Consider the following 15691-nt stretch of genomic DNA (forward strand, 5'->3'; position numbering starts at 1 on the left):
ATATAAATGACTAGAAGTCTAAAGAAATTAGTTTAAATAATTTTTTTAAGATAATTGATATATAGAAATAAAGCAAAGCTTAGTTATGTTTAAATTTGTAATGAAAATTAATGAAAAATCTTAATAGAAATCCTTATGTTTGAAATAAAGAGAGGATCATATTTTCAGCGGTAATAGGATCATGTGCGTTGCCCCATGTATTACATCCTAAAAGAAGTGTCCAAATATCACGAACACCACAAACATCATCGCCTACTTCTAGACCAATTTCATCAAGAACAAACATTCCTACTTCAGTAGTTTGAATATAAGAAAGACCTTGGCATAAAACCTGATTATAAACAGCAGTTTCACCAGATAAACGAACGTTTTCAACAGAATATATTTTTTCTAAATCAAGAATAAACTTTGAATTTGGACAATAAGAAAATGGTCGAGATTCATGTGATCCAGATATACCATAACTAATCACATGTGATAAAACAAATCTTTTTGCTAAAGAAAACCGTAAAGGATCTTTTATGCCTTTATGAATGCCATGAGGATATAAACTAGAATCTCCATGAAAAAAAATAAGATCGAATAATTCAGAGGGGAATGATTGATTAATAATTGTAGAAATATATTTTTTCCAATCGAAACGCAAGTCTTTCCATGTAATATTTTCCATATTAAATGTAGAACGAATGCCCAAAGAAAAATCCCATCCAATTGCTTCACTAATTTCTGTTATTAAAAATCAAAAAAAATTTATTAATTACCCAGATTGGCTAGAAATATACCATGCCTTGTCACCAGAACATTCAATTCTCCAAATATCACTATTCCCAATACTTTTTGCACTAATAATCATATTATCATGCATCTGATTAAAAAACATATGCCAAGATTCCCAAGATTCTCCACTCATTAATCTTAAAACAAAACGAGAAATCCAAAAACGAAGAGAAACTTCCCATTGACCTCTTTCATCAGGATCAGATAGTAAACCATAAGAAATACCAAAAAACCAGAGTTCTTTTTGTGGAGTTGAAAAATTATAAGAAAATGTTTGTCCATACACCCTAAATAATCTTTCTATCCAACTTTTCTTAAAAAGTTTGAGAACATGTTGTTTTTCTTTTTGTCTATGAATATACCATAAACGAAGAGTGTGTATAGTAGGATCAACAGAAGAAATCCATGTTTCAGTACGTTTTCCAGGGAATTCCAATAATATAAGGTGATACCATGCAAATTTAACAGAAAAATTCCAAAGTTTGCAAACAAGTGCCAATGTACAAAGAAACTTATATCTCTCACAAGACGGCAAAGAAAAAGCAAGCCGAGAGAATATGAAAGAATATTTATTTATTTTGTCACGAAGAGAAAGTGAAGGGGGTTTTCCAATGCTTAGAGGTAAAATATCAGAATCATGAACTGTATGTACTATTTGTCGAGCTAAGACAGGTTCCTGAGTATCTCTAACAATAGTACCCATTTTCTTAACAAATTTTATTTTAACTTTTTTTAATTTCCTAGAAATAACTGGTTTAACATGTGGTGTACCATATGTATTTATCTTTTCAACTATAGACGTCTTTATCAAAGATTTAGAACTTGAATTGATTTTTTTTTTCAAATCTTTAGGAACATTTTCTAAGTCTTCTTTAACTGACGTTATTTTTGACTCTTTATGAGTATTTACTGTCTCTAAATCTATATTATTTGTCACATCTTCATTTCTTTAGATTTAAATCAATAACATTAAAACATTTTGTCTTACCTAATTGTTCTTTTTCAACTTTTAAAGAATCTTCTACAGGTTTTATTGATTTTATCTCCTCCTTATTAGAATTTTCAGCCTTTTTAGCTTTTATTCTCTTTTTTTTATTAGCAAAACTCGACAATTGATCGTACAGTTTTATTTATTATATAAAATCCAATAAATTACCTCTATTAATTCTGCTTTTTTCCCTTTAACTGGAAGACATAAAGTTCGACATATGTTCTAGTTTTATACTATCAAATACAATACTTTCTTACTATAATATACTCACCTTTAACTCATTTAATGTAATATTATCATATTCTTCTTTCATCATTTTTATATTATAATGATATTTTTAAAATAATCTATATTTTTCTAAAAATAACCTGTTAAACATTCCATTATACTTCAAATAACACAAAAGGCAAATCCAGATCCTCTGAAAATATTATATTTAATCTTCTATATCTTTATACACTTCCTCTCCCCCTCCCTTTCAATCATATCTTATTTAATTTGCTTTTTTCAAAAAATAATAAAACATTCGCCTATTAAATAAACAAATCATTCTTTAACAATCTTTTCCCATATATAAATGTCTCTTAAAATAATTTCCTATAACTCTCCTTCCAAAACTAACTCATTCTTTTTAATATAATTTTTATATATTATAAATGTATATTCATTTTGTCCTCATATTAACCTTTTAAGAACTTTTTTGCTTCATTCTAAGAAAAGAACCCATAATATATGCCTTCTGTGTTATTAAGTACCTTTATATAGACCAATTCTATATTTTTTCTCATTTAATATTCTTCATATACAGTAAATCTTTCATAAACACATCTAATACATTCTAAAAACATTACTATGTGTTAATACCCTTTATATGCACCATAAATAAGAACCTACCAGATTATATCCGTGTTGTATGCGAATTATATACCTTTGTCTTCGTTGCTCCCCCATATAAAAATTTAATAAAAAAATTCATAAAACTAGAATTCTCTAGTTTTTTTTGGATATAATCATCAGAAAAGAAGCCTTAGTTCTATCCTACATATGTTTTACATATTTTAACAGGTTTTTGTCTTGGTAGATTCTAATATAGAATTCATATTTTTCTTAGAAAAAAGCATTATATCAGCTTGAAATCCCATCTAATTAGGCAGAAATGACATATAAAGAAGATCCAGAGGCATATAAGAGCATCGTAACAGATGATTCTATCAATATTGAAGAGAAAGTGAATCCAGCGGAATTTAATAAGGAGGGTAATCAGACGCATACATGTCAGTATTTGAAGTTTTTATGCGCATATAAGCCGATATTGACAGACTTTAGATGAATCTAGCGTTGAAATAAAGAAGGAAATGGGGAATTTGGCTGAAGATATTGATGAACGGACGATAAAGCGAATATACAGGTAAATTAAGCGATATATCAGTATCCAATTTATCATATTTATCAAGGAAGCTTGATTTTCGTCTTATTCCATGTCTTTGGTTGCTTTATTTTTGTGCATTTTCAGCCAAATCTATTATCAGTGTATCACTTACTATGAATTTTTCACAAGGAGATTCTCTTCAACAACTTGTTAAACTTTCCTCACGTGAAGTGAGTATAGGTCTTTCTCTTTTTTATCTAGGTTATGTTGTATTTGAGGTTCCTAGTAATATGATTAGTAAAGATAACCGGATTGATATAATATTTAATCAATTAATATTTTGATAGTGGTATATATTACACCACGATTTTTGTTATCACAAACAGTGATGTATATTGGAATTACATGTATTTTGCATATTTCTATTTCAAACTCAACTGAGTTTTATATATTTCGATTTATGTTAGGGTTTATAGAAGCTGGATTATGGCCTGGATTGGCTTATTATCTAACATTATATTATCCATCATATATGATACAGAAGCGTATTTTATGGTATTTTACGGCAGCACAGATATCATCTATGTTAGTCGGATTTTTAAGCATGGGATTTCAAAAAATAAATGGAGTCGCTAATCTTCAAGGATATAAATGGTATATTTGCCTCATTTTATTTTTTTTTTATTTTTAAAAATCAAATAAGGTTGTTTTTAACATATGGAGTTTTTTCAATAATAGCTGGTACCATTACTATGCTGACATTACCGCAACTATTAACGGAAACACCTATCACTAAAGAAGAGCTGCAATCTTCATCACCAATTGTAAGAATATTTAAAAGAATTAAAAAAACTACTGAAAAACATTTTTTTGAACCATACGAAAAACAATATCTTTTGTCTAAATTATCTAAAAAAGAACCATGGTCTTTTTATAAATTTATGCTTGTATTTATTAATCCGAAAATATGGCTTTTAATTATTATGTATTTTGGATCTATCGGAGTTGGTATTGCTATTCAGATTTATGGAAGCACTATCATTCAGTCTATTGATAGTAATATATCAGATCTTACAATTAGTTTATTATATGGATGTATTTGGATCGTAATATTATTTTCACAAGTATTAAATTCAAATTGACGGAAAATAGGCCAATCTAGCTGGTGCTATATTAATAATTAGTATTTCTAACCATTATAAATCTAGGGTTATACCTTATATCTTTTGTTGCACCACTGTTATTATTGGTATGCTTGTTTTAACATTTTCGGAAAATACATGGACCCAGTATGCAGGGTTGCTAATCAGCGCGTTTGGAATAGCTCCTAGTGTTCCTATTTGTATGGCATGGTGTATGAATTATTTTTAGCATTTTTATATTATTAAAAATAATATAGGTGCTCATATTTTCGCATCACAACCAAATATAAATGTAGCCACTTCATCAGCTCTTCTTTCTAGTTTAGGTAATTTAGGATCCGTTTTTTCAACATATGCATTGTATAAAGGAATGAATGGAGAAGATGCGTTTAAAAAAAGTAATTTAGTTATTTGTGTTATGATGTGTGTAAGTATTTCAGCTTGTTTAATCGAAAAATTATTACTTAAATATTATTGAAAAATTATTGAAAAGTCAAAAATATATTTAATTATTAATTTATAATTTCTTTTGGAGATAAAATTTAAATTTGTACACATGTAGCGTCAATCTAATCATGTACATTAATATATTATTTTAAAAAGTAATTAAAATGACCTGTTTTATCCAAGGGACAATCAATTTTATTTTGTTCCTATATGTCGGTCCATTCGTTTTTTGTAAAGGGTTCCCTTCTAGATAAATTGTAACCAAGTTTTTCATAGTTTTACACTCTTTTTCAATGTTTTCGAAATCAGATAATTGATTATAACTTGCCCACAATTCCTGTAGTTCTGTATTTTGATTAATATACTCCAATTTTTCAATTTTATTATTCGAAATATCCAAAACTCTAAGTCGTTTAAGAACTTGGAGTCCTTCGATCGACACGATTCCATTATGCGAAACATATAGCTCTTCTAATACATCACCTAATTCTTCTAAACCATTAAGTGATGTTAACCGATTTGATTGTAAACTAAGAATACGAAGATTTTGAAGTGTTTTTAGACCCTAATACCATTTACCTTTTCTCCAATCGATAATCACTATTATTTATACCTTAAGCTCTGTAATTTTATTCTTCCCAAGCCATAATTCCTTCAAATGAACCAGATTTTCAAGATTTTCAATTGTCTATACCAATATCTTAATAAATATCTTAAAACTTCTTTAACACTACTCGTATACGATTCGCTCCCAATTCAAGGTTAACCAGTGCTTCCAATTTATCCAGACCCGTAATTTTTGATATTTTATTTTGCACAAAATACAAGTTTTTAAGATTATTACATTCTTCAAGATGTTGAATATGTTTAATACAGTTAAAACTCAAATCCAACGTCTCCAGGCCTGGAAATACTACATATTCTGGAATATATGAAATATTATTATCGTAAAGATCCAATTCCACCAGATTCGTCGGAAGATTTGATGGATGAGGAAACATATCAATCTGATTTTGTCTTAAACATAGCATCTGATTAAATATTAAAAAATCCCATATAAATTATCAAATACTTTGAGCTTAGAAAATCGTTCAAGATGAAGTGTAACAATTTCTTTTAGTTTTAAATGAATTAAATCAAGCGACTAATCCTTTTATCAAAAATATACTGGAAACCATGGTGTACCTCAATATCGCTTGGATAATCATCCAAGCTCCATCCGTCCTCCTGTGTCTCCTCCTCGTTAGTCATAAATCGGGTGGATAAACGAATAAAAAAATCTGCTATTTCTTAGATAAAATTAACGTTTATCATTTGGATAAAATGATTTTCTGAAAAACTAATAAAAAAAATCCTGATTAAATATTAATAAAAATATTAATAAAATAGATATTTAATAAGCACAGAGGAATTGCTTATTTCAATAAAAATAAGCATCAAACCTTGACAACCACGAATTGTGAATGAACAAGTGAGCTGTTTTAGGGGAAATAAAAGCGGGTATTTAAGGTAGATTAGATATAAATATGTCCTTTATTTAGGATAGACAAGATAAAAATAATTAATAGAATATAACAAATATATGCAATTTTAGTTTAAATCATTGTAAAATAGAGGAAATTATTTATTAAAAAGATATTTTTTAATACTTTTTTTGTATCTGTCTGATATTTTCCCTTAAGATTATCGCGTTAACAGATACAAGGAGCATAGAAAAAGAGCGGCAAAAATCCTGAAATAGCTGAAAATCCATTGAAATTCTATTAAAACCTTTATAATAAACAGAATACTATAGAAATACATTTTTTTTTCAGAAAAAAAAGCATAAATTTACATGCAATTATCATGACAGAGCTTCAGGAAGAAGAACCACCAATTCTCCATAAAATACCACCAAGAAGCATGTCTACAGAGTCATTTGAGAAGTTTTCAGTTGAACTTAGGTTGAAGAAAAAAAAAAAGAAGTCAAAATTAGGATTTAGTAGAAGTAAAATGTCACGGATGTTTCTACATCTATTTGTTTGTTGTGTTGTACCATCTGAGCATCTTTTGAATAAAGAAAAACAAGAAAACAAAGAGATTAAAGATTCAGAAGCGTTAGACTTAAAATTGGGAGAAGAAAGTAGCATCAGAAATGCATTTCTTGAAAATCAATCAGATTTATCTAAGATCTCAACAAATGAGAATTCAATCAGTATAGAAGAAGGGAATATGGATATTTTATTAGGAAATCATGAAGCCAGAAGGGTAGAAATTAATGATTCGATTAGAAAACCGCTATTTTTTGATACATCGGACAAGACAGATGTATCTCATTCAACAACGGATTCACTTGAACCTAGTGTTAATTCTGTAAGTAAAAATAACAAAGATTGAGTTCTTAATTAATGCGAAAATATAAGAAATGGCTTTTAGGACCAGTTCTTGAAGCAGATAAAGGGAAAAAGTGTCTTGTTTTAGATTTAGACGAAACACTTGTTCATTCTTCATTTAAAGTATGAATTTAAAATTAATATTTTAGGCTTTTACTAAAAAAAAGGTTATTCATCAGGCAGATTTTATTATCCCTGTAAAAATCGACTCTACATATCACAATGTTTATGTCATTAAGCGTCCCGGTGTAGATTCATTTATGAAGCGAATGGGGGAACTTTTTGAAATTGTAGTTTTTACTGCATCTCTTTCTAAAGTATAACTATTGAAAGATGAACAATGGTTACTAATTATTTAAAGTATGCAGATCCTGTATTAGATATGCTTGATATCCATCACGTTGTTAAACATCGATTATTTCGAGAATCATGTTTTAATCACCAAGGGAATTACGTTAAGGTATAATTATATCTTTTAAATATTTATACAAACTTTTCTTTAAAGAATTTATCGCAACTTGGGCGTGAGTTAAAAAATGTTTTAATTATTGATAATTCTCCTGTAAGTTATATATTTCATCCAACACATGCTGTACCCATTTCGAGCTGGTAATTCTAGACTTTTTCAATTCTTATATTATTTACAATAATATAGGTTTAACGACTCACATGATACTGAATTACTTGATTTAATACCCTTTTTAGAAGATCTGACAACTGTTCCTGATGTAACTACAGTTCTTGACCTAAGTCTCCATGAATCTTAATTATTTTTTTCGAAAAAAAAAAAGAAAATATTAACTACATGATATTAATCTTGCTTATCTATTTATCTATTTTATCTACACTTTACATTTTTCTCAACTATCAACTTATGTATCATATTGAGGATATCAACTACAAATTTCTTTCTCAAAAAAAAAAATAGAAAATATTCGCAATTCTATTCATTTAATTCAATAATTCTTTATCATTTCATTCATTTAATTCAACAACAAAGACTAAGTATAATTGGACTTTACTTGGACTTTCTTATACTAAAAGTCACGTGACAAGACATTGACCTAGGAAGATGATTTTCATAGTTAAACGAGAATATCATTTAAATCATGGTAAGTTATACTCTAATAATTATTACATAGAACACTCGAAAAGATATAGGATATGGAATAAATAATTTAAATTTATTCAGTTAATATTATAGAAATAGTTTTCTATATATTCGAAAATACTTTTTTTTTAATTTTGACAAATTTCAATCTTTAGTAGAAATAAATGAGTTATACATGTTTTTAGCACAGATCTAACATTATCTTTTCTTTTAAATATCGATTGATTATTTTTTTTTATTTACAGGCTAATTAAATTATAGTCTTCTTCACCTGTACCATCTAATATGTTTCAAAATGTTAAAGTTCAAGTACGGTAAGACTAAACATATATTATTTTAACATTTATTTTTCATATATATAGCCATCGTATGTCCCAAGGACATTCATCTCAGCGTCCAAATAGTACTCGAGCTGCTGGTGCAGGTGGTTCAAGTTCAACAATGCTTCGATTATATACTGATGATGCACCTGGATTAACTATGTAAGTTTTTATAATAAAATATTCCTTTTCTAATATTAAAAGTGATCCTGTCGTTGTTTTGGTACTTAGTTTAGGATTTATTGGTAGCGTTTTTGCACTTCATATTCTTGCAAAAATTATGCAAAAATTTTCAACTTAGAATCAATTATATCATCATAACACATCAATGCATCTTAATATTCAATATTTTTCTTATATTTTAATCTTATGTTTCTTTCTAACACTTTACCTATAACCTAACCCTAACCCAATCATACAACCTAACCCTATAACTAAAACCTAACCCTCTACATTAAGATTAAAGGTTAAAAAATACCTCTCTATTTAATTTCAAATTTTTCAAGTCAAAAATATTTCTTTAAACCCCTTTAAATAACCTTCATTTACCTTCATTTACCTTCATATTCACTATTATTTCTTCTTATCTCTTATCTTTATACCCCTCTCTCTATCACCTTATTCTTTCGTTTCCCCGGTAACCAAAAAATAAACAAATATTTTCAAATATAAACATCGATACTTTTTTCAAGAAATTTAAAGCTATTTAAAGCTTATTTAAAGCTTATTTTTTTCATTATTTATTAACAATTTAGACGCAGGACGTCATTTACTTGTTTTTTATTTGTGCTGGACACTTTTTTTATTTTTTTTTTGGACTTTTTCTGATTATTTTATGAAAAATGCTTTCAACGCCTATGAAACATTTAGATAAGAATCCTATTTGCTGTACACCAACGTCAGGATTAAAGATTCAGAAGTCACCATTAACACCACGACAAACGGCAGCAGTTATTTCTCATTTGCACTCAGCAAAACGAGTTTATTCACCCAAATCATCAATTTATCGTCAAACACCTTTACGTCTTGATATTGTAGCATCAGATTGGACACTTGTTGGTACAGGACCGCCATCTAGTCCTCAAAGAACAGCAAAAAGGACATCATTTAGATTACAATGTGATCGGTTTATTCCTCAACGTACCAGTCAACCATCTAGTGCAGCATCAAAAATGATTTATCCAGTTATTGAGAATAAAACAGGCAGTCAAGATACATATAATGGGACAAATAATCCATCGGAAACTATTGCATATACAGCATCAGTTGCAGAAGCGTGTGGTCTTGCATTAAATACACGTATTCTTGCATTTAAACCAAGTGCACCAGAAACTAGTCGATCGATTGATCTTCGTTCGCAATATAATCGACCTCTTAAACCGGCAGCATTGTCATCACAATTTCGTCGACGTATTGTTACAGCACCTGAACGTGTTTTAGATGCACCTGGATTGATTGATGATTATTATCTTAATTTACTTGACTGGAGTAACCTTAATAAAGTTGCTATTGGACTTGAGAGGAATGTTTATGTATGGGATGCGGATAGTGGTTCTGTTTCATGTTTAATGGAGGCTAAACAAAACACATATGTTTCTGGTATAAAATGGTCTGCAGATGGATGTTACTTATCAATTGGACTGGGTGATGGAGATGTACAAATATGGGACATTGAAACATGCTCTAAAATGAGAACTATGTCTGGACATGAGGCGCGTGTTGGTGTATTAGCATGGGATAAGCATATTTTAAGCAGTGGATGTCGAGATGGTAGTATTTGGAATCATGATGTAAGAATTGCACAGCACAAAGTTAGTGAATGGAAAGGTCATGGATCAGAAGTGTGCGGTCTTGAATGGAGATACGATGGATCTCAACTTGCAAGTGGGGGGAATGATAATTTAGTAAATATTTGGGACTCTAGATCATCAGTTCCAAAATTTACGAAAACTAACCATATAGCAGCCGTTAAAGTGAGCTATAATAGAATAATAAACATTTACTTATATTATTAGGCTTTATCGTGGTGCCCGTGGCAATTAAATCTTTTATGTACAGGTGGAGGATCTCAAGATCGTATTATTCATTTTTGGAATGCAACAACTGGAGCTCGAACACATTCGGTTGATACAGGATCACAAGTTACGTCTGTTCGATGGTCACCTGTGTATCGCGAACTCGTTTCTTCGCATGGATTTCCGGATAATCATTTATCTATTTGGCAATATCCATCTTTAACTAAAGCAATTGATATTCCTGCGCACGAAAGCCGAGTGTTGCATAGTTGCCTGAGTCCAGATGGTCAGGTACTTGCAACAGCTGCGAGTGATGAAAATCTTAAATTTTGGAGGGTGTTTGAAAGCACAAAAAAAGTTTCGATGGATCAAATGGTCGGTCTTTCTGGAAATAAAGGTGGTTTACAAGAAATGACAAAAACAATGACAATTAGGTGACATTAAGACTTGCAAAGGTTTACATTGCTTCAAAGATTCATCAAGGTTTCGCCTTTAATCAAATCAATAGCACAATTGTTAATAAGTACATAATTCTAAATTGGTGATTCTAAAAGTGTTATGTCTTTAAATAATAAAGTCGAAATAAGACATTGAGGCGAAATGTATATCCTGCATATCTCATTCTGATATAATTAGTATTGATTTCATTGTTTTTCATGAATCATCTTAGATAATCTGCTGTGTAATTTTTTTATACAGACTTCAGTAAATTCTATTCTAGGACCCTATTTCACGATGATTTCAGTCTATTAATTTATTGTAGTAACAACGATTAGAATAATAGTTATTATTCTGCTGTTTGTTCTAGATAAAATGATATCAATAAAAACCATTTGATCTGGAATTCGCATTTACGTTCTTTTTTTACACAGAAAGACTTTTATAGAATTCATTATATACCCCTTCTACATCAAAAAGCATTTGTCGGCTTTGTTGCTCTGTGATTTCTTCTGAAGCTGACATATTATTAAGCAAAATCAACCAATGCACAATTGTTCCACGCCCTTCAAACATTTCATGTGTCACTGCATTCAATGATACCATAAGCTCTGATAAAAGAGGATGTAATTGATCCTTTGCTGTATATTTTAATCGTAAAGCATCCATAAATGTTATAAAATTCTGATATTACTAAATTTTATTAAATAAAATAAAATTATTCAAACCTGAACCGCTTCTGCAACTTGTTTAGCTGATATCCCTGATTCTGGAAGCGACGGGCTCTTAGTAACATGCTCTATTGTTACTGGAACACCAACATTTAGGCGATATATTGCATGAAAGCAAGGAATCTAAAAAAAATCTTAGAAAAAAACATCCAAATCCCATAAAAACGAATTTTCAAAGAAATGATGCATTAGACACTTGTTAAAAGAGGTTTTCTTGTATATTTATAAACCCTCTTCAATTGACGCATATATCCCCATATAATCTTTCTTTTATCATATATACATATAAAATATGCTTCATATATTCAACAGAATCTCTATATCTCCATTTCATCCCTTATATTCGTATTGATTTACTTAATTGAATAACCTCATACCTCATATGCTGCACAGAATGTTTCTAGCGATCCAAATGCATTAGCAACTGACGGTGACTTAAGAATCGTCTTGTATTGTGCTAATAACCGTAGACATGTAGGTGTATATCTATAATATCAGAGAATAAAGAAGTTTTAAGGCTTTAACTTACTCTTCAGATGAAATAATATCCCGTAAATATGCCTTCTCAAGAAACTCCAGTGTCCGGATAATAGAATAAATATCGGATAATGATTCCCAGACGCTTCTATCAGCAGACGTTTCATATAAGGAGATTTTCTAGGAGGAATCAGGCAGATAAATTAAAAAACTAGGAATTTACTTCTGAAATATTCATCGTTATATATGCGCAGTGCATACACAGCGCATATAATACGCATATATAACGCATATATGCAGTGTATAAGGAAATAATGAATAGTTTAACATAGAAAAGGTATATTAATGGGATTATTTTAACATAAAACTTATAAAAATATAGAACATAGAGTCTATAGTAAAATTTTTATAAGAGGTTAAAAATCAAAGGAAACAAGGAAATATCTATATAGGACGTATTCTTAAGGATAGAAGAGCTATAAGAAATATTCTTGGTATATAAAAGTGGATAATATGGAATTTAATGTAAAGTATATATGGGTAATATAGGTTGAGTGATTTGGAAATATATTTGTGTTTGTGAATATTTTGGGTATATATTTGTGAAAATATATATATAAATATGGAATCCTATCCTGTTTCTCAAAAAGATGTGAAATCTAGCTATAAATTACAAAAAGAGACATTTATGAGTGGTCATACAGGTCAATCTATGATAGAAATTTGTCTTCATATGTCAATTATTGTAGTAAGTATCTAACTATATATTTTATATCTAGAAATCAATAAGTTTATGCATGTTTTTTCAGCAGCTCTTAGATCTCGGCGTGTTAATGAAGGTTATGAAATTCTCACATTTTTGATTGAATTTGGGATTTATTATATAATTCCCTTATTCTTTGTTACTATTTTTTCATCACATTTATTTTTTTTAGCAATAATACTATTAATTCCTATACCTTTTATATGGCGTTATCCTAAAGCCTTCAAAACAGGGAAAAATCTAACTCGGAAAGTGAGAAAAGGGCTTAAAAATCCTCTAAATAATAACAATATTGTTAATAATGGGGAATTGAGATCATATATTACAATTCATCGTGCTGCAGTTATGTTAATAACATGCTTGTCAATCCTTGCTGTAGATTTTAGAATATTTCCACGGAAATTTGCAAAAGTAGAGACATGGGGAATATCATTGGTGCGATTTTTTGGAAATTTCTTCTTTTTTGGTTTAATATTATATTAGATGGATCTTGGAGTAGGATTTTTTGTTTTTTCATCTGGTGTTGTAGCAATTAAGAGCATAAAAAAGAATTATGAAAAGAAAACTATTTCTTTTTCAAAAAAGCTTGTTTTATGTTTTAAACAATCGTATATGTTTTTTGTTATTGGCTTTATTAGAATATTGATTACTAAGGCAAGCGATTATCCCGTATGTATTTTATTATATTATTAAAAATAATGTTTACGAGGCTAGGAACATGTTACTGAATATGGTGTTCATTGGAATTTTTTCTTTACATTGGGATTTCTTTCTTTATCTCTTGTTTTTTTACAATTTTTGCGTCAATATTTAAAATCATATCTTGTTATTATAGCATTGTTATTAATCTGTAATGAATCGTTGACACGGAAAGAGCATGTTCTTACATATGTTTTAAATGCTTCAAGAACCAATTTAATTTCTTCGAATAAAGAAGGTTTATTTTCATTTATAGGTTCTTTTTCTTAAATTGAATAATTTATGATGAATTAATTTTAAAAGGCTATTTAACTATATATTTAGCTGGGATACATATTGGTGAACATATATTTTATAGAAGTCTACCTTCAAAGAAAGATAAATCAATAACTATTTATCAATATAAGACGACTTTAAAGATGTTTTTATATTCTATTTTATATTTTATTGTATATTTCTATTTTCTTTTTTTCGGGAAATATCCCATATCAAGAAGATTGGTAGGCAATTTTTTCAAAAAGAAGTTATATTTATCCTTTTAGGCTAATTTACCTTATGTATCCTTAGTATCAGCATGTGGTTGCGGTGCTATAGGATGTAATATGCTTATTGAATTTATTTTTTATGGATTATCATCAAAATACACAGATACAGTGCCATTATTACTTCATTCTGTTAATAAACATGGGTTAATTGTCTTTTTGACTGTAAGCTTCTTTCTTTTCTAATTCATTTTTTTAAATACAACAATAGGCAAATATAATAACAGGATTAGTAAATTCATTAATAAATACACTTGAAGTTAGCAATATAGTTGGATTTCTAATTCTACTCATTCATGGCATAATTATTTCAGGACTTGCTCTTATAGCAGAATTTAAAAATTGGTCATTAAAATTTTAAATATGATTCTATACTATCTATATAACAATAGTCAACCAATTTGGGAAAACTAATTCTCTTTCTATGATTTTTCTAAATTGCTCTAACAAAAATGCTTCGATTTTTCCAACATTTTTAAGTATTTGTTTACTTTTATCTCCTATCTCTGATTCAATTTTGATGTTTTTTAATAGTTTCTCTTTTTGTTCATCATCAATCAGGCAAAAATGAAAACGTTTATTAACATAGGCTAAAATTCCAATCGCTTCAAATGATAGTCCTGTTAGTGTAATTTTGACGGGAAGAGTAATAAACATCGTTGAATGATAATTCAAATGCAATTCAGCTGTAATTTCTATTCTTATATCTCCTTCATATGCAATTCGAAACCTTATTTGAAAATCTTCATTAAAATCCGTATTTTGAGATTCCTTATTGTTTTTAGCTTGAGTAGTAACCGGTGAGATATTTGAAGAAAATGCTATTTGGATATTTTGATTAATTGGCGAAATAATTTCTTCGTTTTTATATGATGATTGATAATGACTATTTAACAAATGAGTTCCAACCCAATGTGGTGTAGATAGCCCTGATACCGAGACAATATTCCCCGATGAGCCTGAAAACGTTGATTGAAAAAAAGGAAGACAATTTGTACCAACATTTGATTTCGATGATTTATGAGACGTAATAGGTGAATCATGCATCAATAAATTCGTAAGATCTTGTATTTGAAATTGAGGAAATCCCGTTTCAACATATGGTGGAGGTTGTGATGTTGTTGATGCTACATCTGATTCATCAACAGAAACATCTGTATCTTGCTCATTCTTCTCATCCTCCTCCTCCTTCATATTCTGACAATGCTTTGTAATTCCCTCCCCTAATTCATTATGATTTGATTCCATATCCTCATAAAAATATGGATATGGATCTTCTATATTTTCAATATCAACTACCGGAGCAACCGTTCCAAAATCAAAATATTCAACATTAACATTCTTTAAATATGATGAATGAAAGATCTTTTGAAACTGTTCATTAAGAAAATCTTTCATTTTATGTGTAAATTCTTCATCTAATTTTGACCAATCAAACTCCATTTTTGACACAAAAAAAACAACTATATCCTTTCTAAATATATATTCTTAAGGATT

At 29.0% G+C, this 15691-nt stretch overlaps 9 protein-coding genes across 9 annotated transcripts; 5 read left to right on the plus strand and 4 right to left on the minus strand.

Annotated features, from left to right (window-relative positions):
- Positions 1 to 87: 87 nt before the first annotated feature.
- T552_01424 (hypothetical protein) lies at positions 88 to 2130 on the minus strand. The gene is made up of 4 exons (XM_018370007.1): positions 2040 to 2130; positions 1766 to 1990; positions 762 to 1716; positions 88 to 719 (listed from the first exon to the last, which is right to left on the minus strand). The coding sequence occupies exons 3-4, from the start codon at positions 1478 to 1480 to the stop codon at positions 134 to 136; spliced, it is 1305 nt and encodes a 434-aa protein (XP_018226161.1). The 5' UTR covers positions 1481 to 1716; positions 1766 to 1990; positions 2040 to 2130; the 3' UTR covers positions 88 to 133.
- A 748-nt stretch (positions 2131 to 2878) lies between these two features.
- On the plus strand, positions 2879 to 4803 carry T552_01425 (hypothetical protein). Its single transcript, XM_018370008.1, has 7 exons — positions 2879 to 3042; positions 3095 to 3176; positions 3223 to 3434; positions 3485 to 3791; positions 3841 to 4243; positions 4290 to 4491; positions 4537 to 4803. Exons 1-7 carry the CDS (start codon positions 2925 to 2927, stop codon positions 4755 to 4757), a joined length of 1545 nt encoding a protein of 514 aa, XP_018226162.1. The 5' UTR covers positions 2879 to 2924; the 3' UTR covers positions 4758 to 4803.
- On the minus strand, positions 4779 to 6023 carry T552_01426 (hypothetical protein). Its single transcript, XM_018370009.1, has 6 exons — positions 5912 to 6023; positions 5799 to 5870; positions 5461 to 5757; positions 5340 to 5414; positions 4896 to 5291; positions 4779 to 4848 (listed from the first exon to the last, which is right to left on the minus strand). The coding sequence occupies exons 1-6, from the start codon at positions 5975 to 5977 to the stop codon at positions 4822 to 4824; spliced, it is 933 nt and encodes a 310-aa protein (XP_018226163.1). The 5' UTR covers positions 5978 to 6023; the 3' UTR covers positions 4779 to 4821.
- Positions 6024 to 6526: 503 nt separating this feature from the next.
- On the plus strand, positions 6527 to 7943 carry T552_01427 (hypothetical protein). The gene is made up of 6 exons (XM_018370010.1): positions 6527 to 7078; positions 7129 to 7221; positions 7266 to 7415; positions 7460 to 7558; positions 7604 to 7707; positions 7754 to 7943. The coding sequence occupies exons 1-6, from the start codon at positions 6572 to 6574 to the stop codon at positions 7863 to 7865; spliced, it is 1065 nt and encodes a 354-aa protein (XP_018226164.1). The 5' UTR covers positions 6527 to 6571; the 3' UTR covers positions 7866 to 7943.
- A 251-nt stretch (positions 7944 to 8194) lies between these two features.
- Positions 8195 to 8876, plus strand: T552_01428 (hypothetical protein). The gene is made up of 4 exons (XM_018370011.1): positions 8195 to 8210; positions 8471 to 8523; positions 8572 to 8691; positions 8734 to 8876. Exons 1-4 carry the CDS (start codon positions 8208 to 8210, stop codon positions 8828 to 8830), a joined length of 273 nt encoding a protein of 90 aa, XP_018226165.1. The 5' UTR covers positions 8195 to 8207; the 3' UTR covers positions 8831 to 8876.
- Positions 8877 to 9325: 449 nt separating this feature from the next.
- T552_01429 (hypothetical protein) lies at positions 9326 to 11028 on the plus strand. The gene is made up of 2 exons (XM_018370012.1): positions 9326 to 10502; positions 10545 to 11028. The coding sequence occupies exons 1-2, from the start codon at positions 9372 to 9374 to the stop codon at positions 10980 to 10982; spliced, it is 1569 nt and encodes a 522-aa protein (XP_018226166.1). The 5' UTR covers positions 9326 to 9371; the 3' UTR covers positions 10983 to 11028.
- A 334-nt stretch (positions 11029 to 11362) lies between these two features.
- T552_01430 (hypothetical protein) lies at positions 11363 to 12458 on the minus strand. The gene is made up of 5 exons (XM_018370013.1): positions 12414 to 12458; positions 12243 to 12370; positions 12091 to 12199; positions 11711 to 11836; positions 11363 to 11666 (listed from the first exon to the last, which is right to left on the minus strand). Exons 1-5 carry the CDS (start codon positions 12447 to 12449, stop codon positions 11409 to 11411), a joined length of 657 nt encoding a protein of 218 aa, XP_018226167.1. The 5' UTR covers positions 12450 to 12458; the 3' UTR covers positions 11363 to 11408.
- Positions 12459 to 12766: 308 nt separating this feature from the next.
- T552_01431 (hypothetical protein) lies at positions 12767 to 15658 on the plus strand. The gene is made up of 8 exons (XM_018370014.1): positions 12767 to 12938; positions 12981 to 13388; positions 13437 to 13622; positions 13668 to 13908; positions 13956 to 14152; positions 14195 to 14359; positions 14406 to 14679; positions 14729 to 15658. The coding sequence occupies exons 1-7, from the start codon at positions 12813 to 12815 to the stop codon at positions 14553 to 14555; spliced, it is 1473 nt and encodes a 490-aa protein (XP_018226168.1). The 5' UTR covers positions 12767 to 12812; the 3' UTR covers positions 14556 to 14679; positions 14729 to 15658.
- T552_01432 (hypothetical protein) lies at positions 14537 to 15683 on the minus strand. The gene has a single exon (XM_018370015.1). The coding sequence runs from the start codon at positions 15635 to 15637 to the stop codon at positions 14573 to 14575; it is 1065 nt and encodes a 354-aa protein (XP_018226169.1). The 5' UTR covers positions 15638 to 15683; the 3' UTR covers positions 14537 to 14572.
- Positions 15684 to 15691: the final 8 nt, after the last annotated feature.

This window comes from Pneumocystis carinii (genome assembly GCF_001477545.1).
Source record: "Pneumocystis carinii B80 chromosome Unknown supercont1.6, whole genome shotgun sequence".
NCBI lineage: Eukaryota > Fungi > Ascomycota > Pneumocystomycetes > Pneumocystales > Pneumocystaceae > Pneumocystis > Pneumocystis carinii.